Source organism: Gasterosteus aculeatus, chromosome 14 (assembly GCF_964276395.1).
Source record: "Gasterosteus aculeatus chromosome 14, fGasAcu3.hap1.1, whole genome shotgun sequence".
Lineage (NCBI taxonomy): Eukaryota > Metazoa > Chordata > Actinopteri > Perciformes > Gasterosteidae > Gasterosteus > Gasterosteus aculeatus.
The window spans coordinates 6,952,549-6,973,553 of NC_135702.1; the positions used below are offsets into that span (position 1 = coordinate 6,952,549).

The following is a 21,005-nucleotide window of genomic DNA, read 5'->3' on the forward strand; positions in this document are numbered from 1 at the left end:
CACATCCACACAGTTACATTATGTAACCAACAAAGAGACACCAACACAGCGATGGAAAAAAAAGGGGGGGAACAAATCAAATCATATCATCTTCCTTTACAGACGGACGGACAGAAACAGCAAAGGGAGCTTTAACAACAAAGCGCGTCTCACTAACAATAAAGGAAACCGCACACGTATCCGGCGTCAAATCAGAAAGATACCAAAAAACACTACCGTAAATCCCAGACTTTGATCACGTGATCGCAAACTTGGCCAAATGGGAAGGCGGCGTCTCTGTGGTGCGCTTCCGACCGCCATTACGTTACAATGCGCGGTGGGCTGGACGATCGTGCGCGGAAAAAAAAAAGAAAAAAAGAGAAAAGAGAAAAGAGCTGCTCAGGCGCACACGGACACGCGGGGTGAGGATGACACACTCGGGTTACACGCACACTTATTTGCCACCACCACCACCACCACAACAACAAGGCGCCCGCGTGAGATAAACAACGGGGCACGGAGGAAGACGCAAACAAACCCCCCCTAAAAAAAAAAAATCCGCGCACATGTCGGAGGATTTAATTCAATCATCGCATCGCTTCTCGGGAGAAGGAGGGAGGATTCGCTGTTAAATGTGGCGGAGGTCGCTACACAGATCTGCGGTCTTTACGTCAGTGGTCGGCGCCCGGCGGGGAACTGTCACTTAAATTGTGCGTCCACCACCCAAAAAAAAAAAAAGACCGAAAAGGAGGATTTTTCATTTTTGTTTTGTTTTGTTTGTGCAAGACGCTGCGGGCTGTCGTGGCCGCGAGAGGACGTTTCGTAATGATATAAAACTGAAAGGAAGGAAGGATTTTTTTTTCTTCTTCTTCAAAGCTCTTGTCTACCGAAGCGTTTTTGTCGTTTTCCAGGCGGCGGAGTGTAAGAATAGTTTTTTTTCTCTCTCTCTCTCTCTCTCTCTCTCTCTCTCTCGCGCTCTTCTTCGTGTGAACGCCTTGACTCATGACTCGAGGTAACCGGGAGCCCCGGTCGACTTTGTCCGCCCTGCCGCGGAGGATCACCGGGGGCTTTTTTCCCTTCTCCGGCCGCGACCCGAGGCTCTTCTGACTGAACGGCAACAAGAGGGATCCGAGCATTCCAGCTCGCGCGAGGCGGACAGGGTTACATTGTGCGAGGAGCCGCTGTGGTAAGAGAACGGGGCTATAAATAGCCCGTGCAATTCTCCAAAACTATCACAAGTGGTGCATCAGCTCGCGGAGCGAGACGGAATCCGATATCCTGCGCGCAGACGCCTCGGCTTTCAAGTTTTCCGGATCGTTTTTTTTTTGCACAGTAGCGAAAACGTGCGATTTTTCTTTTTTTTTTTTTTAAAAGAAGAAAAATCTAAAGTTTTGACTTCCAATTTCTCTTTTTTTTTGGACGGGGTTGGAGGGAGGGGGGTAATGTGGGAGGGGAGAAAATGAGTCGTTTCCTCATGGATTATGGTCATTATTTAACGAGGAAACAATCAGCGGACAGACTGGTGTGGAAACCCGCCGATGCGCCCCCGTGCGCGGATTGAGATGGATACATTTCTGCGCTCCGCGCCTTTGACAATGATCACGCTGGGAATCGCCTGACCTGGTTTGTAGCAATGTTTTGATCACCCGCACACGCTTGGATTTACATTACAAACGGTATATCCGGGGGGGGGGGGGGGGGGGGCGGCTGGAAGGGGTGGGGGATCTTTGTGGAAGCATCCTGCACTTCTTTTTTTTTCAATTATTGATGTATATATACGTATATAGATCGGTGTGTATATATAGATCCATATACACGGGCGCATTCCCTCGGCCCCGACCATCGCGAGTCTTACTATCTGGACCCTCTTGTGAGGTTGTACGCCTGCTTGTTTTTGGCAGACTCGCACGGGATCCTATTTGTCAGCCCTGCTCGGTGTCGACGCCGACGTAGGATTTCGACATGCCCAGCGCTGACGACCCCAACGGCGGACGATTATGACTACGGCAGCGAATTGGGTGGCTAACGGGGCAAGCCTTGAGGACTGCCACTCCAACATCTTCTCTCTGGTACGGTATGCGAGCCTCCCCGGGAGGAAAATAAATAAATAAAATGAATGCATTTAAGCACGCTGCTCACAGACACGCATGCCGGTTGTTGTGATTGACAGGTCACGGGAGCTGCGGGAGGCACGCGTAAAGTGTGCGTCCCGCGGTGCAAAAGGTGAAACCAAATAGCACGCTGCTGCGACGAGGTGAACGCGGGTTAAATGCACCGCGTCTCACCTCCCTGAACATGTTTATTTTTATTTTTACAATGAGATATCTCAGTGTTATCGGATTCAAAGCCGTGTCCTGGTGCTTTTCAAGTACAACGTTGAGACGCCACCAAAACAAAGTGACCCTTCTGTTTTTGGCAAGGGTCGAGCTGATAAACATTAGACTGAACACTCATTTCTTTCCATGTAGAGCACACGGCGTGCTCCGGCTCTTATCCTTTCAAATGATCACGTGCCTGTAAATGTAGCTGAAACTCTGTTTCATTGCCAGGCAACTTACTTGGAAAGGAGGAGAACTGCTGCCTCTCGCCAATATTTCTAAAGCCAGAGAATAAAAAGAAGAAGAAGAAGAAGAACACTGTTAATGGTTTAACGCGCCGATCTACAAAAACATCTCACCGGGGCTTTAATGGGAAGATTAGGGATAATTTGGTGCTAATTTGAACCGGGTAGCTCACAAAGGCAACATTTCCAAAAAAACCCAAATTGATGCGATAATAGCGTCTTCCCGCAGAAGAGAAAGGTTAATGCGATTTTGACAGGCAGCGGCATGTATCGAGCACCGAGCGGAAACGACACCTTCGCACTTTATCCGAAAAAAGGAGGCTTTTTTTTGTTGTTGTTGTTGGACTCCGCAGGCGGCGTGATTCTTGCGGTTGTCGCTGGTTTTTGAGGGCGTTTTTCACAGTTTTCATCCTGCGATCAGCGAGTTAACCGTCCCACTACAGCAGGCAGCCGAGTGGAAAGGCATGCGGCCGACGTGCACGGGCTGCTCCGGACCACAACAACGCCGGGGTCCTGAGGGCCTTTTTCGGTGGATCGTGCAGGTCGTCCACCAGCTACAGCGGCCGGGCCCTGTTGCACTGCGCGGGTTGCGCCCCAAAGCTAGAGGAACCGAGCCCCGTTTGTCAATTTCTGTGCACTGTGGACGAATTCCTGCACGTGTAACACGCGTAGCAATAAATGGCTTCCGATTCCGTCCCTGTCAACGTCTAAGTCGAGGTTATTCCCTGGCGGGAGGAAGCTTTCATTCACTCGCCGTGGCATTGTTGGCCGCCGCGCCGGCCACCGGTGAACGTCCCTTTCAAACGGAGGGAGAAAGCGAGCATCCATCAGCCGGCTTGTTGAGAATATTTATGACTGGCTGGTGCCACGGCGTTGGCTCACTGGCAGCGTAGTCCAAGAGAGAACAAAACACTAATGACACACCAAGTGCCCTGGTTAGAGGACATGACTGAAAAACAAAGAGACGGAGGACAGACACACACACGCAGACACACACACAGAGGGATGCAGATCTACGGCTTGATGTTGAAAATGAGACATTTTGTCAGCATGAAGAGCCCTAAGAAGTGGAGGCTAAAGAGCTGTTATTCTCACTGGAGTCGGGTGATGAGACCTTGAGAAGTAGGTGTTTGATGTGAAAAATTGCTCAGTTAAGGTTTTCTTTTGCATGCGTTTGGCCACCCTATCGTTGGGTTTAGCGTGCAATTAACACATTTGCTAATGAATGAATAAATTGGAGATTTTTAGTTGGAAGGGTGAATGAAAACCAGTCGCTGCTTTTCTCTGTAATCAAAATGGAAAATCTTTTGGGGTTTTGCCCTTTTTTGATTCAGCAAGTTAATGATGTCATCTTTGTTTCCAGACGTGGAACAACATATGGAATCAATCTTTAAAAAAAAGGAAAAGATAACGCTAACACACCTCAGTTTTAAGCATGACCTGGACATCGAGAGTGCAAAGAATACACCCTCTGATGTGAGGTATTTCCTTACCGTTTCCTACAGGGCTTGTTGCATGTCTTCCTACACAAAGGCCTCGCGGATAACCGTTGAGCGCTCACATCTGACAGCCTGTTAAACTGCATTCCAACATGCGCTAACCCCCCCCCCCCCCCCCACACACACACGTTTACTGTCTGTTATTTGAACCCGCATCAATGGAAATTCCCTTTTTTAGAACACAAGTGCCCATATTGGGGAACTTTATGGAGAGCCGGCAGGTTACTTGTCATGTGCTCCGTGAGACCGGCGTCACATACTTGGGGTCACAAAACGACCTGAGTCGCTGGGGATCGTCCCGTCGGCGACAGAAAGCAAGCGAGACACTTGTGAGTGGGAGAAAAGATCCCGGCGTGCGTTGGAAGTTGGAAGCTGCGAACGGAGGAGGGACGGGAGGAGAATCGGAGGAATGTTTTTTTTTTTCGCCGGCCGAAGGAGCGAGTGAGACGGCAGCCAAATCTGTTTTTCATTTTAGGAAAGTGTTATGACTGATGTGCATTTCCTGAATTCTAGCCACAGCCTATTTAAGCGAGAAACGGTGAGAGCGAGACTGAGAGAAAATTAAAGAGGGAGAGAGAAATGTAACGAGAGAGAGAAATGGGGGAGGGAGGAAAAGAAAACCGTCATCTCTTCTGTGGAATGGGCCACTTCTCATGGCACCCGTCCCAGCTTGAATATGAAATGCAAGGAGACAGTTGAGAGCCTCACGAGTGTGTGCGTGAGTGAGTGCGTGCGTGTGTGTGTGTGTGTGTCTGTGAACCATCTAGACTCGGGAGACAAACTTCAAACACCCATCGCATTATGCGCACACAGACAAATACACACATGGATACGTTTCCCAACACTGAGTGAGGGGAGAAAAAACCAAACAGAAACCAAACACCCACATGCACACACACAAACATATGTTTTGCAAATGCAACACGCGTGCACGCGCTAAATCCTCCGCCCACGCTTGTTTTATTTGGGCTACATTCCAAGGACGTGGTCTGTAAAGATAAAAACAGGTAGGATGCAGCACCCTCGATTTAAAGGGCACCCCGAGTCCCCTCATCGCTGATAAAGTGTCCCCAAGTGGAGGTCTAATGCGATCGGCTAAGAGGCGCTCATTAGCCAAACTGTGCTCCAATAGGGATCTTTTATATGTGCAACAATGATGCCGCTGTCTGTTATGGGAATGGAAGAGCTGAGGCGGCGCGAATAGCAATAAAAGAAGCGGCTTTTGATTTACGGCAGGTGAGCGGCGGTGCCTCGTTAATAGAAGCAGGTAATCAGGGCCGTCTGTTTTTTTTTTTTTAATTTTTTTTTTTAATACGGGCTGTTTGCATGTCCCGCTAGTTAAAGGTGGGGGTGGGCGTCGCAGGACTGCTTAAGGATGAGAAAGGGGCGGGGGGCTCACGATCCCGACGGCTAGCCGCTGGCTTCACCTTGAGGTGATGTTTTTGTGCCATAACCGGACAATCTGGTGATCTGGTAATCTCTTTTTTTTTTTTTTTTTTTTTTCTTCTATTAAATTGTCCTGGGTCTTATCCAGTAAGCTGCCGAGGTGAAGAGCAGGCAGGGAGGGGAACCACCGCTGGTCCCGGAGGCGGAAGCCGGGGTCGGGGATGGGCAGCAGCGTTTTCGGAGCGCGGTGGCTCGAGTGTGAAGTATGTAGGCCCTGCAGCGCCAGCTGTGATCTATTCTTAGCGCCCGCTGGTGTTCCTGCATGTGTGCAGAGCGACAGAAGGCTGAGTGGGCGACGAGGGTTTGGTAGGAATGGGCCGCGGGCCGGTGCCGCCAAGTGCTTGTGATCGCTGGAAAGTCGGCTATTTGGCCGGCGCGTTGAGATTCGCAGATTCCAAACGCATCTCGGTCGCGGTGTTGACGCTTCTGTGTTTTGCAAAACAATGTCATGCTGAATTTCTGTGGGCGGGTGAAGTAGATCCTAAAAAAAGTCTAAGCAACAGCACCACACGGTATAAATACGAAAAATGTGTACTTTGACGGATGTTTCAGAATTGTCCCTTCACGCATGACGACAGTGCTTTAACCTGTGAGCTGCATCGTAGGACTGTGGAGTTGTGTACTTGTTGGGTGGCGATCATGCATGTGTTCTGTGCTGCATAGGAAACCCATCTTAAAATGAACCCGTAGTTCGTTATTGTGCAGCGAACTTGTCTCAGGAGCATTTGAGTAATCAGAATCGAGCGATTGTATCTCTTTTGATGAAAAGATACACGCGACACTGAAAATGAATTAACTCGATAAATGTGATTCTCTGGACTGGAAGCGACTGATATGATTTCACCAAACTTGCCCCGCTAGTTAAACACAGATTCGTTTGCATGATGGACGTAAAGAAAAGCATCTGGGATTCACCTGCTTCTGAAATCCCCGAGCGAACGTGTCTCACCGCTGCTGAATGCAGTCGTTTACGTACAAAATGGTTTAGAGGAAAGTGGTGTTATTCCATCGGGAAGAGACGCCAGCATCGATGAGATGAACTGTGCGTCGCTGCAGGAGACGGAACATGTATTCAGCAGTGGTCAAACACATTCACTCTAGTGTCCCAGTAGCGGTCCGTGCATCATCCCTTCACCTGGCGAAAGAGAATCTCTTCTTTCAGGGTCGATACCGAACCTGCTTGTAAATATTTTCATGCAAGCCAAACGGCTTCGCCAATAACATGGTTGGCTGGAATTCCATTGCAGTTAAAGCCCACTTAGGTTAAAGGGAGTTTAAAAAAAATATATATTTTTTTTAGTGCTGCATAACAAGGGAGAGAGAAAACATTAATGTTAGCTGCTGGGCTGTTGCAAATTCTAATTATCATGTGTTCGTGTTCCAGTGAGAGATTATCTGCGACCAATCAGACCGGCACTTGACGAGAACAAACACACTGTGTGTAGTCTGTTGATTTGTTTGTGGCGCGTTGATCCCCCCCCCCCTCTCTCTCTCTCTCTCTCTCTCATCTTGAATTAGACGGACACATTAGACGGATTTTTCAGATGCTAATGAAAATGTGTGCAGCTCAATTTCGGCCCTGGCTTGCCTCACAGAATAAATGGACCTGTGCAGTGTGTAAGTGAGACACAAAGGGGGGTTTGATGTTTCGAAGGCGTGACTGAGTGGCCATAAGATATGAACACGGTAGCGTTTCATCTGTTGTAGTGAGTGAGGACTCGAGCGGCGTTACGTTATGTGGTTAGCAGAAGAACGTTGGACCTCCGATTGGCTCCCACTCAGTAGGCAAACGCGTCGCAGTCGGCAGCCCGGCGAGTTGCAGGTTGGAACCTGTTGAGGTGAGACCTACGCAGTTTTCCAGTTTATATCTGTTTGTTTGGCGTGTGATTTGAAAAAAAGAAAAAAAGTCATGCTGATTCACGCGAAGCTGTCATTTGATCTCATTTTTCTCCCTGCGGGGGGGAAAAAAATTAATGCAGGAAATTAAAAGCCAAATGAGATATTCTTCATACCGCTTATGCTCCGTTTGCTCGATTTCGGCGCCAATCGGAATATCAGCCACGTTTCAGGAGCCTCCGTGCTAATTGTACAATTAATGCATTGGACTCTGGTTCTCTCATTAAAGGGACTGCGTGAGTAATCCTATCCCACAATCTTCGCATCTTTGCAGCTCCCGGCAAGCCCACGACTTTCCTGACTCATTTACCGAGGGCTCGGCGATATCATCAGCCGAATTTGAGCTTGTGAATTCCAGCTGTAAGGGAACAAACGGAGGTGTAGTTGTGCTCAGGAGACACAACACCCGAGACGCTTGACACGCTCCTTTTGGGATTTCTAACCAGGGGAGCGCTTGAAGTATTATATTACCACTGTAACCCTGGAGACAGAATTCTCTATAATTGAAAACCTTGCTGAATTCCTGTATATGTTTCCTAGCAACTGTTTAAAAAAAAACAACAACAACTTTATTTCGCCCCCTTTTATGATTCTCAGTGTTTCTGTCTTTGTGTCTTTTGCTCATTCACAGCCTCCCGGGGGCCTGTCGCGGTTGATTAAGTTGCACCGGAGACCCGCAGTAAAGCAGAGACTGTTTTATTTATTTGCACGTTAATAATTTAGTCTTAAGCGGGGGCCACTGCTTCAGCCCGTCCCGCGACGCTTCAAAAGCCGCCTGACGCTGCAGCTTTTGTGTCGTTTTATTTGCCCAACGGCCTTCCGGATGCTGCACTGTGCGCGACGCCTCGCCGTCCTCATTGATCCCCCCCCCCCCCCCCCCCCCCCTCCACCCTTCACCACCCTCCCTTTTGTGTCGGGTGAGAAGTCGTGGCTTGATAGAGGCTTTCTGCCGCGTGATTGGCAGGTCCATCCGTCACTCAGCCGCGGGGGGGAGGGGGCGCCGCCGCCGCTGCTCTAATTAGGTCGCTCGGCTTTGCTCACCTCCGAGGCCCGGATGCCGCCGCCGGGAGCGCGGATCAAATAACGGCCCCTTGCTTTCGAGGGGACTTGAAAAGGTGGCGGCGGAAGGCGGTTGGAAAGTATCTGTTTAGCGTCCCGGAGGCCGTCCTTCTACACCTGTTCGGTGCCTTTGTCTTGCTCCCGCTCTCAGACAAGTGCAGCAGCGTGCATCGCTCTTCATTTGGGGTGGAAGATGCCAGAGGGGAGCACGACTCCTTGTGGGTTAATTTGATTTCGGCGGGTTAATTGAGGAAGGGGGAGTCGTTGCCTGCTCTGATTTCTGCCACCGGCTCTTCTAACTGGTGGCTTCTCTCAGCTGACTCGTCTTTTGTTCATAGCCGCTTCCACCGTTTTCATTAAAATTCCACCTCTGGGGCCTTAAGGGCCTTTAGGTTACTGTCTTGGTTGGAGGTGTCAAGTGGCAACAACAGGTGTTGTTTAATACTACGAATATAACATATAAGAGCAGTCTGTGGTGTCTGTTTACAGCCATACAAACGGACGGGAACTGCTGACACAAGCCGCCTCTGGATGGCCTGACGCGCGTCCTTTTCTCAGGCTCTCGCGGTGCAACGTGAGATTCCCAAAGAAGCGCCCGTCTCTCTCGGACGACGTTCTCAGCTTCTGCCTCCCCGAGAGAGGAAGCGCTCGCGTCCGTTGCAATCCTGAACGTGAAAGTGTCCCCCTAAGAAGGCTCAGACGTCTGCGCACAACCAGATTAAATGCTTCTTTCTCAACGTCTTTCTGTAAACATCTACGGGCTGTTCTTTTAAGTGGTGGAAGTAATTAGGATTCTTCATCATGGGTGATTTTTTTTTTTTTTTCCTTTTTTTTTCCGTGAGAGTGAAAGGAAGCGCTGTACCAGTGCAGGCCGGTGTTTACATGTGCTGTCATGACATGCCTGCCTCCGTCCCGGGCGGCTGCTCAGCCTTGTCCGTGTGGAAGAAGTCCAACACAAACACGCACTCTGCTGCATGGTGGGAAGTTTTAAGAGGTCCGTCCATATGGTCCCAGAAGGTTTTTTTTTCTCTTTGAGAAAGAACAGGAGGAGTGAAAATACTTTCAGTCTGCAGGAGCGTACATGCAGAGTGCATGTCAAGTGGGCCTTCCGCTCGGCTGTGCTATCCGAGTAGCTTCGGTTTCCTCCGCGTCGCTTTAAACAATCGGCAGCCGACGGTGTTTTAGGCCGACTCCACGACCAACCTTTTTGATTTTCCTTCCTGCCCAAGTCACGTGGTTCATCCAAGGGCTTCTTGTTCGAGGCGCTGACTTCCACATTTCCTCTTTGATCACAAGCATATGTCTGGTGCACCGAGGTTGACCTCTGCTCCGGATGCAGATGATGTTTTTCTTTTCCAAGCTTTTTTATATATAGGAAATTATTCTCAACTCTCTGCTTTTAAGTTAAAGTTCCATTTTTTTTTTTTGTCAATTCAAAAGCTTGTAATAGAGGATCCACCTTACTGCCAGAAACCAAAAAAGCTGTTTTAATTGAATACCTCGAATGGAGCACATATGCCTCCCCCCCTGTGCCAACACACAGATATTCAGGTCGGCTGTTTTTATTTCCCTCTGTTTGCCCGGGACGTAAGCGAGCGGAACAACACGCTGTCGAGGGGGAGAGCGCGTGAGATCCTCCCGGGTGTCTTCAATAGGGCGTCCGTGGCGGCGAGAGAGAGAGAGAGAGAGCGGGCGGAGATGAGAGGGAGAGCGTAGACGAGGAAGATAATAGAGGTGAGAGCGAGGTCAGAGCTTTGCTCCTCCGCCTTAGCAAAGGGAGGAAGAGCTCCGCTTTTTGGTCCCGCACTCAATCAGAAATTGAACCGGCTAACCAGAAGAACCAGGGGCTTGGAGAAGCGCCGGCTTTTATTGACACTGAAACAAAATCCACGTGTTTTTTTTTTTTTGTCCCTTGACCTCTTTGCCTCCCCCCCTCTGCGGTAGTTTTTCAAAGGAGACCGAGACCTCTGCCTAGAATAATGGCTGATTTGCTCTTTCACACCCAGAAGATTGGGAGGAATTTCAAGCCTGCCGTTGCTTTTTGTGCAACGTAGATCCGCTCACTGTCCTCCCAGACGCCCCATCATCACCGCATGTGCGATAAGGAATTTCTCTCAAGATTAACGAGAGTGAAATCCGCTGCCTAACCCACTCCATTGCGCTATTACACTATTGCCGGTTCTTGGTATAATTGATCTAAATATTCTAAGCAGCGACATTTCATGAATAATAATGGAAGGACTAAAAACAAATGGAGGTTCTTGTTATTTGTGGGGGACAGGAACTTGCTTTCTCGCATGTGTTAAAAGCGTGATCATTTATTCATACTGTGCAAATGTTAGAATTAGCTGTAATATTATTTGATATTCCTTCAGCGCTGTTACTACTGCGATGCCACAGTCTCCAAACGCGTGGTTGTTGCATGTAGGCAGATTTCAGCTGTCATCAATCACAAATAACTGGAAAGTCTGTGGGCCTCCTGATGCATGTCGGGGTTCTTCCAGCACTCCTGCATCACAGCTGCTGTGCGTGCGGTCAGTGTTTGTGTGCAGGCATCCTCTAATCGGGGGAGTGTGTGGGAGGGGGAGGGTCAGATCAGTTGCACAGGACCAACAAATACACAGCCACACGTCACCTGAAAATACAACAATAGACCTCAGGTCATATTTTCGCAGGAGAAATTGAACAGGTTTTTGCCTCGAAGCCATCCTCCACTCTGAAATGTGTTTTTAATTATTGTTACTCGGCGCTTGAATGTTTGACCCTCCCTGTGAACAATGATGTATGTGCAGTGGGACACTGGAAGGCTCAGATCCGTTTCTCTGCCAATCCTTACGTGTCAGATATTACAGCTAGTTTGGTTAATTTGGTCTGCAACATACGTGTGATGCGCACACACACACACACACACGGGCACTAACAATGGACCCTTCACTGTAGAAGTTGCAGGCACAATAGTCAAGGAGTTAAAAATATTATCGGTAGTCAAAAATATGTTTGCACATTGGCGGTGTTATTGGATGTATTCATGTCACCCTCAGGCTGAATTGTTGTAACGCTGCTGATCTCTTAATAGCGACATCATCCGGTCTGAATTTCAATCTGTTCAAAACCTTGATGTTTGATTAAAAAAAAAAAAAATCAATGGCATTCAAGATGGTGAACATACAGCACCGTTGAAAGCTTGTCGTCTGCCCATGTTAACGTGCACGGGCTGAAAGCATAAACGTGCACGAGCGCAGCCTCACGCAGCCCATGAAAACCACACGCCATCATTTTATATGTTAAAAATGTCTTGAGGGGTTCTTTAACAACCAATTCCGCAGGGCGCACGCGTCGCCTCCATACTTCCAACAACCGGTGCGCCTTTTTGTTTTCAATCTATTTATTTGACGATTCACTCGTCCTCTGAGACGGCCGCGGCGGGACCTCTGACTGGGGGGAGTGACGAGGCGGTGCGGGCAGATGTCTTTCCTCTTTTGCTCCGGGAGAAGCGACGTCCTTGACTCTGCCGATGCTAATTTCGGGGCTTGGCTTATCACAGCGCCAACGTTTGTATCTCCCATTACACACGCTGTCATTACAGGAGGGACGCGCTTGTAATTACCGGTCCTTTCCGCAGTCGGCGGGGGGGTCACGTGTGCACCTCGCCGTCTGCTCACTTATGAGAGGCTGTGATGTGTTTTTTTTTTTTTTTTTTAATTTAGCAGAGGCTTCCTCAAAAGCAGGCTTGTTGGCTAGATTCTGGATTTGGGTATAACCCTGCGACCCTTTTGCGTGCACCCCCCCCGTCTCTGTCTAAAGCCATGGCGGCCTCCTTTTGTTCACCCACTCAAAGACACTATGGCAGGCTTTAATTATCTTGGAGCTGCTCCTTTCTACCTGTCCCGCGTGTTTAAAAATGGGTCAGTGTTTCTGTCCGCCTCCCTCAGCCGGTCCTTCACCGAGTCAGTGTGCCAAACGTGATCCTGGCGGCCGGGTGAGCACGGGAGAGGAGGGCAGCGCGACGCACACTGGGAGACTCCCACCCACCCCCGCCTGCTAAATCTCTGTCCTGTTCGACAATGCCTTTTGTGCACTCTGCTCATTCATGCAGAGACAAGGACACAAACAAACATGGAAAAGAGTTTCCGGAGCACGCATGAGCATCACAGGGGTACTGACGTGTGTGTGTGTGTGTGTGTGTTTTTTTTTGTTTTGTTTTTTTGCGGGTTTGCGGTTGTATGCTGATTTTACAAAATGTACAATCCTAGAAGTAGAACTTTAAATGTGTCACGGCAGAGATTTTGCTCAAACACCTCTGATCGCATGAGATCAAATGGAGAAGATGTCAGTTGTTGGGCCGGGCTCCGATCACTGACCCCAACATTTCCTCCTCTCCTCCCGGCTCTGTAGCTGCCTTCTGTACCCCCCCCCCTCCTCCCCCCCTCCTCCTCCCCTCTTCACTCCCAGCCTTTCACTCAAGGCCGCCTTTTATGTCTCACCGTCCGCCTCCGCCTCTTCTCTCAACACCCTTTATCATATCTTTACAGCACGAACCGCGGCGAAATGAGGCCTTCAGTTAAATAACCACACAGCAGGGAGACGTTAAATATGTTGAAACGCTTACACAAGGATCACAGGCGGGTAAACAGGGAGCCGGTGAAGATATAACATAATTGGGCAGAGTCGGTGCAGCTATTGATTGAATCGACATTGTCTGCTGCTCCCTTTCATGTGGGAGAAATCCATGTTTACTGAAGTGCAGTACTTCAAGGTTAACATGGCACTAATGAGGCTGCTATCGCGTTATGGATTTATGCATAATGATGCTTTTTCTTTTTCCACCTACTGGATGTGTAACGTTAGATAGTGAAATGAAAATGTGCTATTCCAAGTTCTGGATTAATAGTCATTAATGACAATTATATTAGACATTTGTGGTTGCAACTAAACATTTTTTTTTGAATGACAATATCTGAATCAATTTTTTTAATTTTGTTGATAAAGTTCATCAAATAGAGAAAAGGTGCTATCTGAGGCTGAAATGAGGAAATATTTGGTGTTTTTGCTTGAAAAATGACTAAAATGATCAGTACATTTACAACATGATTGCGTATTCTGCACAAATCAATAATTTGTGTCAACATTTACGCTGCACTTGATTGCAGTTCAGCGTCCAATAAGTCCACATAAAAACAATGCCGTTGTATTTCAATGTTGCTGAATGGACCGCTCACGCCTCTCATCGTTTCCCCCTCCCCCCGCAGGCCGAGTTGACGGGCATCAAATGGCGTTGCTATAGCTTCCGCGGCAGCGGGGAGTGCGGGCCGGTGATCTCCTCCCCGGCCCAGGACGACCCGGTTCTGCGCAGCTTCATGCGCTGCGTGCAGGCCAACCTGCTGTGCGTGTGGCGCCGCAAAGTCAAGCCCGACGCCAAGGAGCTGTGGATCTTCTGGTGGGGCGAAGAGCCCCGCCTCTCCGACGTCATTCACCAGGAGCTGGAAGGTGAGGAAGCAGTGGGACACGTGTGGCGAGCAGCTGGACGCCATGGCTTTGAATTGTATATGCAGAGTGGCAAATGGTGTTTTTTTTTTATTTTTAATTTTTTTTATAGTGCAACAAAGCGCCTGCATGTTTTACAGGAGCTGTGTTGCGCCGCTTGGTGTTGTGCGGATGCACGCGGCTCAAAGTGCGTGCCGTTGTGCCGAGATGCGGAGGTTGCATCGATCCGGCCCCGTATTTGAGCCTCCTGCAGCACATCTCCGAATCACTTTGGCTTTGCAACTCCAGTGTCTAAATGCGGCTTCAGGACTATCGCAGTGATGAAGCGCGACGCGAGAGGAGCAGGTTTTCCTCATCTGTGTGCGCGCGTGTGCTTAATGTCTTCCGTGAAAATTACACCGCGATATCTCACTTGAAAGCGTGCTACTGTCAGCGCTATTGTCCCTATTTATAGAAATATTTTCATTATCCCACTGCGCACGTGTGTAGAAGTCATCTAACATATCGACTAAGGCTGTGGAGGAGGAAACAGGAGGGGGATTATATTGGGTTGGGTTTAGCAGAACAACAGTTGTGGAGGGGGGGGGGGGGGGGGGGGGAATAGGAATATTGGATTGAGAGGTCGAAGCAATAGTGAGAATTTCAGTCCTTACCTCTTAAAGCTGACTTGATGTGAAAATGCCTCACAGGCACTAAGGCAGATATTTGACAGATGTTTTGACTGCTGTTGGGGGAGGGGGGGCCAAGGTATCTAACAGAGAAAGATACGGTGTTCGTTTCAATCAAGTCCTCATTGCATCACCAACAGGCGCTTGGATAACGTCTCCCTCTCCGTCCCGACATTCAAGCCATGTCTCTCGTGTCCTTTTGGATCATTTTAAGCTGTGGCGCTCGCCGGCGTTAAAACAACCGAAAACAACAACAAAAACACACACTGAGTGCCTGTGATGAGCAAAGAGCGGCAGGAATTGGGCTAAAGGTGTATGGCGAGAAGCAGCAGTATGACATCCGAGCATTGCTTCACCAATTTGCAGACTGCCACAGCTGGCAGCCTGAAAGCCTGTCAAATACTACTCGCTTTGAGAAGCACACTGAGATCTGATAGAGTTAACAATAATCTCTGCTTATGTCATTGTATTTTACAGCCTTTTGATTAATTAAGGTTGAGGAACGCGTCGGTCCGAAGGATCGGTTTCTATGGAGACCTTTTGATGCTCAATTTACTACATTTACACATAGAAATAACCCACTAATCTGACAATTCTATTGGCGGAATATCATTTATAGGACAAAACAATTTGTGTTTCCTTGGTTTTGTACATTTCCGCTCTTTGTTTTCAATTTGCCGATTTCATCAAAATTGATGAAATATCTGAAAATCGTGACAAATGTCCTTCACAATCTCTCTTTGAGCTTGACAGTTCAAATCTGCAATGAAAATCTCCATCGAGTTGTTTTTACACTTGAATGGACTGAATGGACGTTGCAGTCCATTAAAACATATTTCAAGTCGTACTGGGCTGCTGGGAGAGTCCATGTTGGTGAGAAGGAAACGTTCACGAGGATAACTATCAAACGCACACGTGCTGCATACAACAACTATAAAGATAAGACCGTTTAACTTTAAATGTGTTTCCCCGCACAGTCCCTATTGAGAAGTGAGAGTAACACTTGGGGTGTGTGAACGAGTAATTGTTAATTAAGGCTGGATTTTCTTCAAATTAGATTGTGTTGTAACACGGGGACTATCTGATTTGAAATGAGTCTTAAGGAGCGGCACACCTGAGTTTCTATTTGCTGTGGGAATGTTTTGTGTCTTGGATTTTTCTCCCTCGTGTCGCCTTGACTTCTTCCCGTCTCTTTCTCCCCTTTGTCGGTCTGTTCCTGCTGAGATGTCTCCCCCTTTTTGGTCCTGACAAAAAACTCTTATTGACACGAGCTGAGTGACCTTATTATACTGTTGACATGCGACATTAGAGCTTCATTCTTCTTCAGTCTGAAAGCAAAGAAGTGTTTGCACAATGTGGAAAAAAATAGTTTGTGCCATTATTCTTATGTACATATTTTATATACTGTAGCGGTTCAGCTAAAGTGTTATCATGGTATACAGATTAATTCAAACCCGTCATGAACTACACTTGTGTAGACAACAGTCTTATGCACATTATACATATCATATATATTACTTTTTACTCCACTACGGTTATTGTTTAGATTATTATTTTAATTACAGATAAATGGCAGATGCAGTTAAAGATCTAAACGACGATCAGGAACTGCGGGATTCATGACCTACGACGTGACGCCATGAATCCCGCACAGTGTGGCCGCTGTGTAGAACCGTTCTAGTCCAGATAAATTACGCCGTTGAGGTTGCGCCTGCCGTATGAGCAGCTATGATCTAGCATTACCTCTCCGCTCCTCGCTCACCGTACTCTACCTCCTTCATATTTTCTTTGGTTCAGTGATAAGTGCTTCGACGCACCGTGGAGTGTCTTGAAATCAGACTGCAGTGTGTGTGTGTGTGTGTATATGTGTGCGTGTGGGTTACATGTTGAGAGGAAACCGGATTAATGTGTGGAATCAGCTAAATCGTCAGCATGTTGTCAGCGCAGCCAAACGCCAAGGGACATATTTTGGACACGAGACATAAATATAAATGCACACACGCACAAAAGCATGTATGCGGACTGTCGTGCACAGACACGCACGTTCTCATACCAGCACATGCACATTAGTATGTGAATGTACACTCAATCTGAGCCTTGCTTGTCACCTGCTCTGTGGCTTTGTGTCTTCTGACACGGCAACGGCATTGATGCAGTCAGTGTCTGCTGCATTATTCTTTTGTTAATTACTCTAAGCATTTTTACTTTTGTTTGGAAATGCAGAAGTAAGCACAACGAGGTGTTCTTGTACCAAAAGTCCGTATTCATGTTATTATTTCCAACTGCCCATTTCTTGCCATTACAATACAATTGGGCATCAAAACTCTAGTTTTGGTGATTGTTTATTGAGAGACTAAATTCTGTGACTTGCTATGTTACAAAATAGACCAAAACTAATGGTTTTCATTTTAAAAAATCAAGATTTTAATGTAAATGAAGAATCAGTGACAAAGCAATTGGAAACGATGCATTTTCTGCATCACTCCATTTCTCATTTGCTTCATCTGTTTATTCCCAAATTGTTAAACTTGGACTGCAGAGAGGAGATCTATTTTCACTGCTCATAACCTCCACTGGAGTTCCCCAGGGTTCACTACTGGGCCTCCCTCTCTTCTCTTTATTGTCGTCTAGTCTTTGGCTCTTGCTTCACATCACATAGCTTTTCTTGTTGCTCCGAGACAAGCAACACTACCTTTTTATTCTCGCTCTATCTTCTGCTATCTATCAGCTCTAACAGTGGGGAGTGTGCCACATGGGGACTAGTAAAGCCAAGCAGTGTTCTTGCATTCCTGCCTTCCCAACATCTGCAGTCGGATAATTGTCCTCCACCTTTAGCTCAACCTTGACAATCCTGTGCTGCTGTTTCATCTTTGGGCAAAACCCATGGGTGACCTCCCTGTCAATACTGGCAACACTGAGTAAGTTGGATAACAAAGCGCTCTGTCAGTCTAACATCATAGTCATGATTTGGACCAAACATCGCTCCCAAATTAGACCACCGACAGCCATAATTTATCTCGTCCAGCCGCAGCCAGACTTATCCTCGATATTCCTACATGTCTCCCGTCGAATTGCATCTGCTGTACTGCCTTTAAAAACAACTCGTACTGTACTTTTCAGGCCATGACCTAGACTTCCATGCTCTCTGTTCTGATACAATTGTCCAATTATTCATCTCTCTCCTTGCAGTGTCCTTTTTAGCTGCCTTTTTTCCTCCCAGTGGACGACTGTCTTTCCCGCCTGACTTGGCTGCGTATGACTCATTACCGTGTCTCTATAACAACGTCACTCTTTACGTGCCTGCAAAATTTTTATAGCACTCTTCCAAACAATCCATCTCGTCCTCCTCCCGGATTTGTTTTTCAAAGGATGTAAATATGCTTGTTGTAATGGGTGGAAGCTGAATTCAACTTGCACTTTGTATTGTCTTCTATTCCAAGTGTACAACATGTTTAATGTTTGCATTCATTACATCTGCAGATGCACTCTGTCTTAAATAAAGGCTGAGTCAGTAAGAGGGGCAGTGCAGCAGCTCCTAGAGGGGCTTGGTGACTTAAGAATTTCAAATAACTCAACTTTTGCACCCATCCAAAATTCCTTTGCATGAAAAGCGTCAGCAAGATCAGTAAAATGTAAATTACAGATTCGTTAGGCAGTCCGCAAATGCGCTTAAAACTCGAAACAAGCCTACGATAATGGAATTGATTATGGATTTGCTGAGGAGTGTGTGGGTGTATGTACCTTATCTAGTTAGGAATATCTTCAGTAGAAAATCTAGGGGGCTGATGACTTTGATAACACCATAGGCGGTGCTGCTGTGTGCCACAAAGCCAGCATGTGGTCAAGGTGAATGCAGGAGGAAGCGTTATTCACTTAACGTTCCACTCTATGCTGTATGATCACAATCATTTCAATTGAGGTTGATATAATATATTTTTCGACCCATATCAAATTATATGAGTTATTTTTTTTATGGGATTTAAGATGAGTTACCTGCATTGCTCCCAGTGGGAATATCTATGTTTCTTTTCAAACAAGACAGCCTTCCACCTCCCTGAGTCTTCATTTTCTTTCTTGAAACTGTAGTAAAGCTGAGAGGAATACAAAGTAGGGGAAATCCAGCCTCAAAAAGATTGTGACTGGAATCAATCCTAGCTGGGGGTGAATGTTGTTCCACAGACGGGAGTCTTAACTACACTGTCTCAGGGAAATGATGTGCATATTTAATTCAAGAGCCCAATGTAAATATTACCAACTGAGAAGGAAGGGGAGGCCGGGCAGTGCAGAGACGAATGAGCGTAACGCAACATGTTTAAATAAACCACAAAAAAATGACTCACCTGCAAAGCACTCTTTGACATTTTTCTTTCAAAATGACTTTCAGCCTCATTCAGTGCGTTCCCCCGATGTCCTCACAGCTACCAGTCAACATGAGATTAAGGGAGAAAGGAGGATTTAAAACCCTCTGTCGTGTACAGCCGGTTGGCTGGTGCAACAAAGATATGTGACCGACAAGTGGATTAGAGCAGCAATGCTTATGAGAAAATAATCAGAGAAAATGGAATTATCAGAACAGAGAGAGGGGACTGAGCTGGACACGGCTTCAGGCGCCGGGTTTAGACACAACAAAATCAAAGCAGCTCTGCCAACATATGCATGTGAGCATCTCAGTCGGTCCGACTTCTGTGTCAGGAAGCTGCAGCCGGCTGCTGTGTCCTTCATAAACACCACTGGTTGCCATATTTTGTGGAGCTGGAGGGGTCGGATGTGTGTTGATGCACACGCCATGACAGGTCTGTGTGTGTGTGTGTATGTGTGTGTGTGTGTGGCCTGACTGACCGTTATCAATACTTGTGTGTGTCCGTAATTGGCCAAGTGTGTGTGTGTGTGTGTGTGTGTGTGTGTGTGTGTGTGTGTGTGTGTGTGTGTGTGTGTGTGTTGGCAGAGGTCGCAAGGTAATTGTCCTGTGAAAAAACGTTTGCCAAATGTGTGTGTGTGTGTGTGTGTGTGTGTGTGAGTGCAAAGCGCGGGAAGGAGGGCTAACCTCTGCCTCCATCTGTCCGCGTCTGGCTGTGAACTCGTAATCCGGCCTGTGGAGACGAACCCTCTTCTGCTCGCCACCTGCTTCAGGAATACAGGTTAGATTGAGGTTGTTGCTGCCGCGGCTCTGCTGGCGAGGACGCTCCGTTAGCGGTGAGCCGGACGTAATCGTTCCTGTCCGTATCCGGTTCATTCAAAAACTGGACCAAAAGCGATGTTCTTTCTACATTGGGAGCACGTTGATTAATGTTTTCATTCGGGGCGCCTTCTGCTGAGCACAATGAGTTGCTGACATGTGGAGCGTTTCATGTATTTCTTTTGAGAAAGTGTTTGTTGTTTACGGCAGAGAAGCGTTTGATTTGTTCTAATTATGTGCAGCTGACACGGCGTACATGTTCTAAAAGAGGTTGCACTGTCACAGTCACTTAGAAAGACAAGTTACCACTCGGCATTGCAAAGGAACGATGCAGCAGATGGAAACTTCAAAAGACACTTTTTTTAGATATGATTCAGTATTATATTCAAGACAAGAACCAAGCATGTATATCCTCCAATTAAATCATTTTAAAGTCTGTTTCCTTAAAGGAATAGTTAGACTTTTTGGAAAACATGCATACTAAAGTAGTGCTGAACTATTTATTGTCTCTGCTGGTTGCCAGGCAACCTCATTGTTTTGTCAAATCTCTAGGAAGTCCCCTCCACCCTGTCAAGAAGAAACAAAAAATATATTTTTACTTGCGTTCTTCTGCAGACGGCACAAATAACTAAAATGTCCCACACACAACAAACAACTATTGCGAAATTTACTAATTCAAACCATTGATCAGTTCTGAACCAAGTCACATTGATTTTGTCATTTAACTTTAACTAAGAAAGAAAATATATGTTCTACAATGTCAAACAATTTCTTTACCGTGCTGTTTTTTGTTTGTTTTTTTTTTTGTCATTTTTTTACTGCAAACGTTTAGCGCGGCAATTTTATGGCGCAATCACATGGCGGCAGATACGCTTCGCCCCGTCCCACCTGATAGAACTATCTAATCCAGGCTGGGCAGCGCTGCCACTATCTTCTACTCTCGGCCCGTCCTCGAATCGCTGACGGATTAAATGTTTGGCCGAGCTGCATCCCAGCAGCTGTTGTTAAGTGGATGGAGACTGGTGTCCGTTTCTGCTCCCCGATGATCTCAGCCAGGATTCAAACCGATGATCTTGACGTGCCGGCGCTCCTCGCGCGTGAGCCGCAACACACCTGAATACGCTGTATGCATCCAACGGTTACGGCTGTACTGGTGCTGAGGCATCCCCAGGGTTCATCATAACATGTAAAACTTAGGAATCTGGGAAGCAGTTGGGAGCTATGATCTGTTTTAT

The 21,005-nt window shown here is 47.2% G+C and overlaps 1 protein-coding gene across 7 annotated transcripts in view; it reads left to right on the forward strand.

Moving 5' to 3' along the window:
- The first annotated feature begins 297 nt into the window (after positions 1–297).
- The window catches only part of LOC120831900 (mediator of RNA polymerase II transcription subunit 13-like), a 53,668-nt gene continuing 32,960 nt past the window's right edge, over positions 298–21,005 (forward strand). For 6 of the 7 annotated variants that reach the window (XM_040197778.2, XM_040197782.2, XM_040197784.2 and 3 more), the window contains exons 1-3: positions 350–1,602; positions 1,881–2,048; positions 13,692–13,929. In XM_040197778.2, coding sequence (XP_040053712.2) covers positions 1,977–2,048; positions 13,692–13,929 — 310 coding nt within the window. In that variant the 5' untranslated portion in view covers positions 350–1,602; positions 1,881–1,976. Of the gene's footprint in view, positions 1,603–1,880; positions 2,049–13,691; positions 13,930–21,005 lie in introns of all 7 variants that reach the window. The other variant, XM_040197779.2, reaches the window with a different exon arrangement.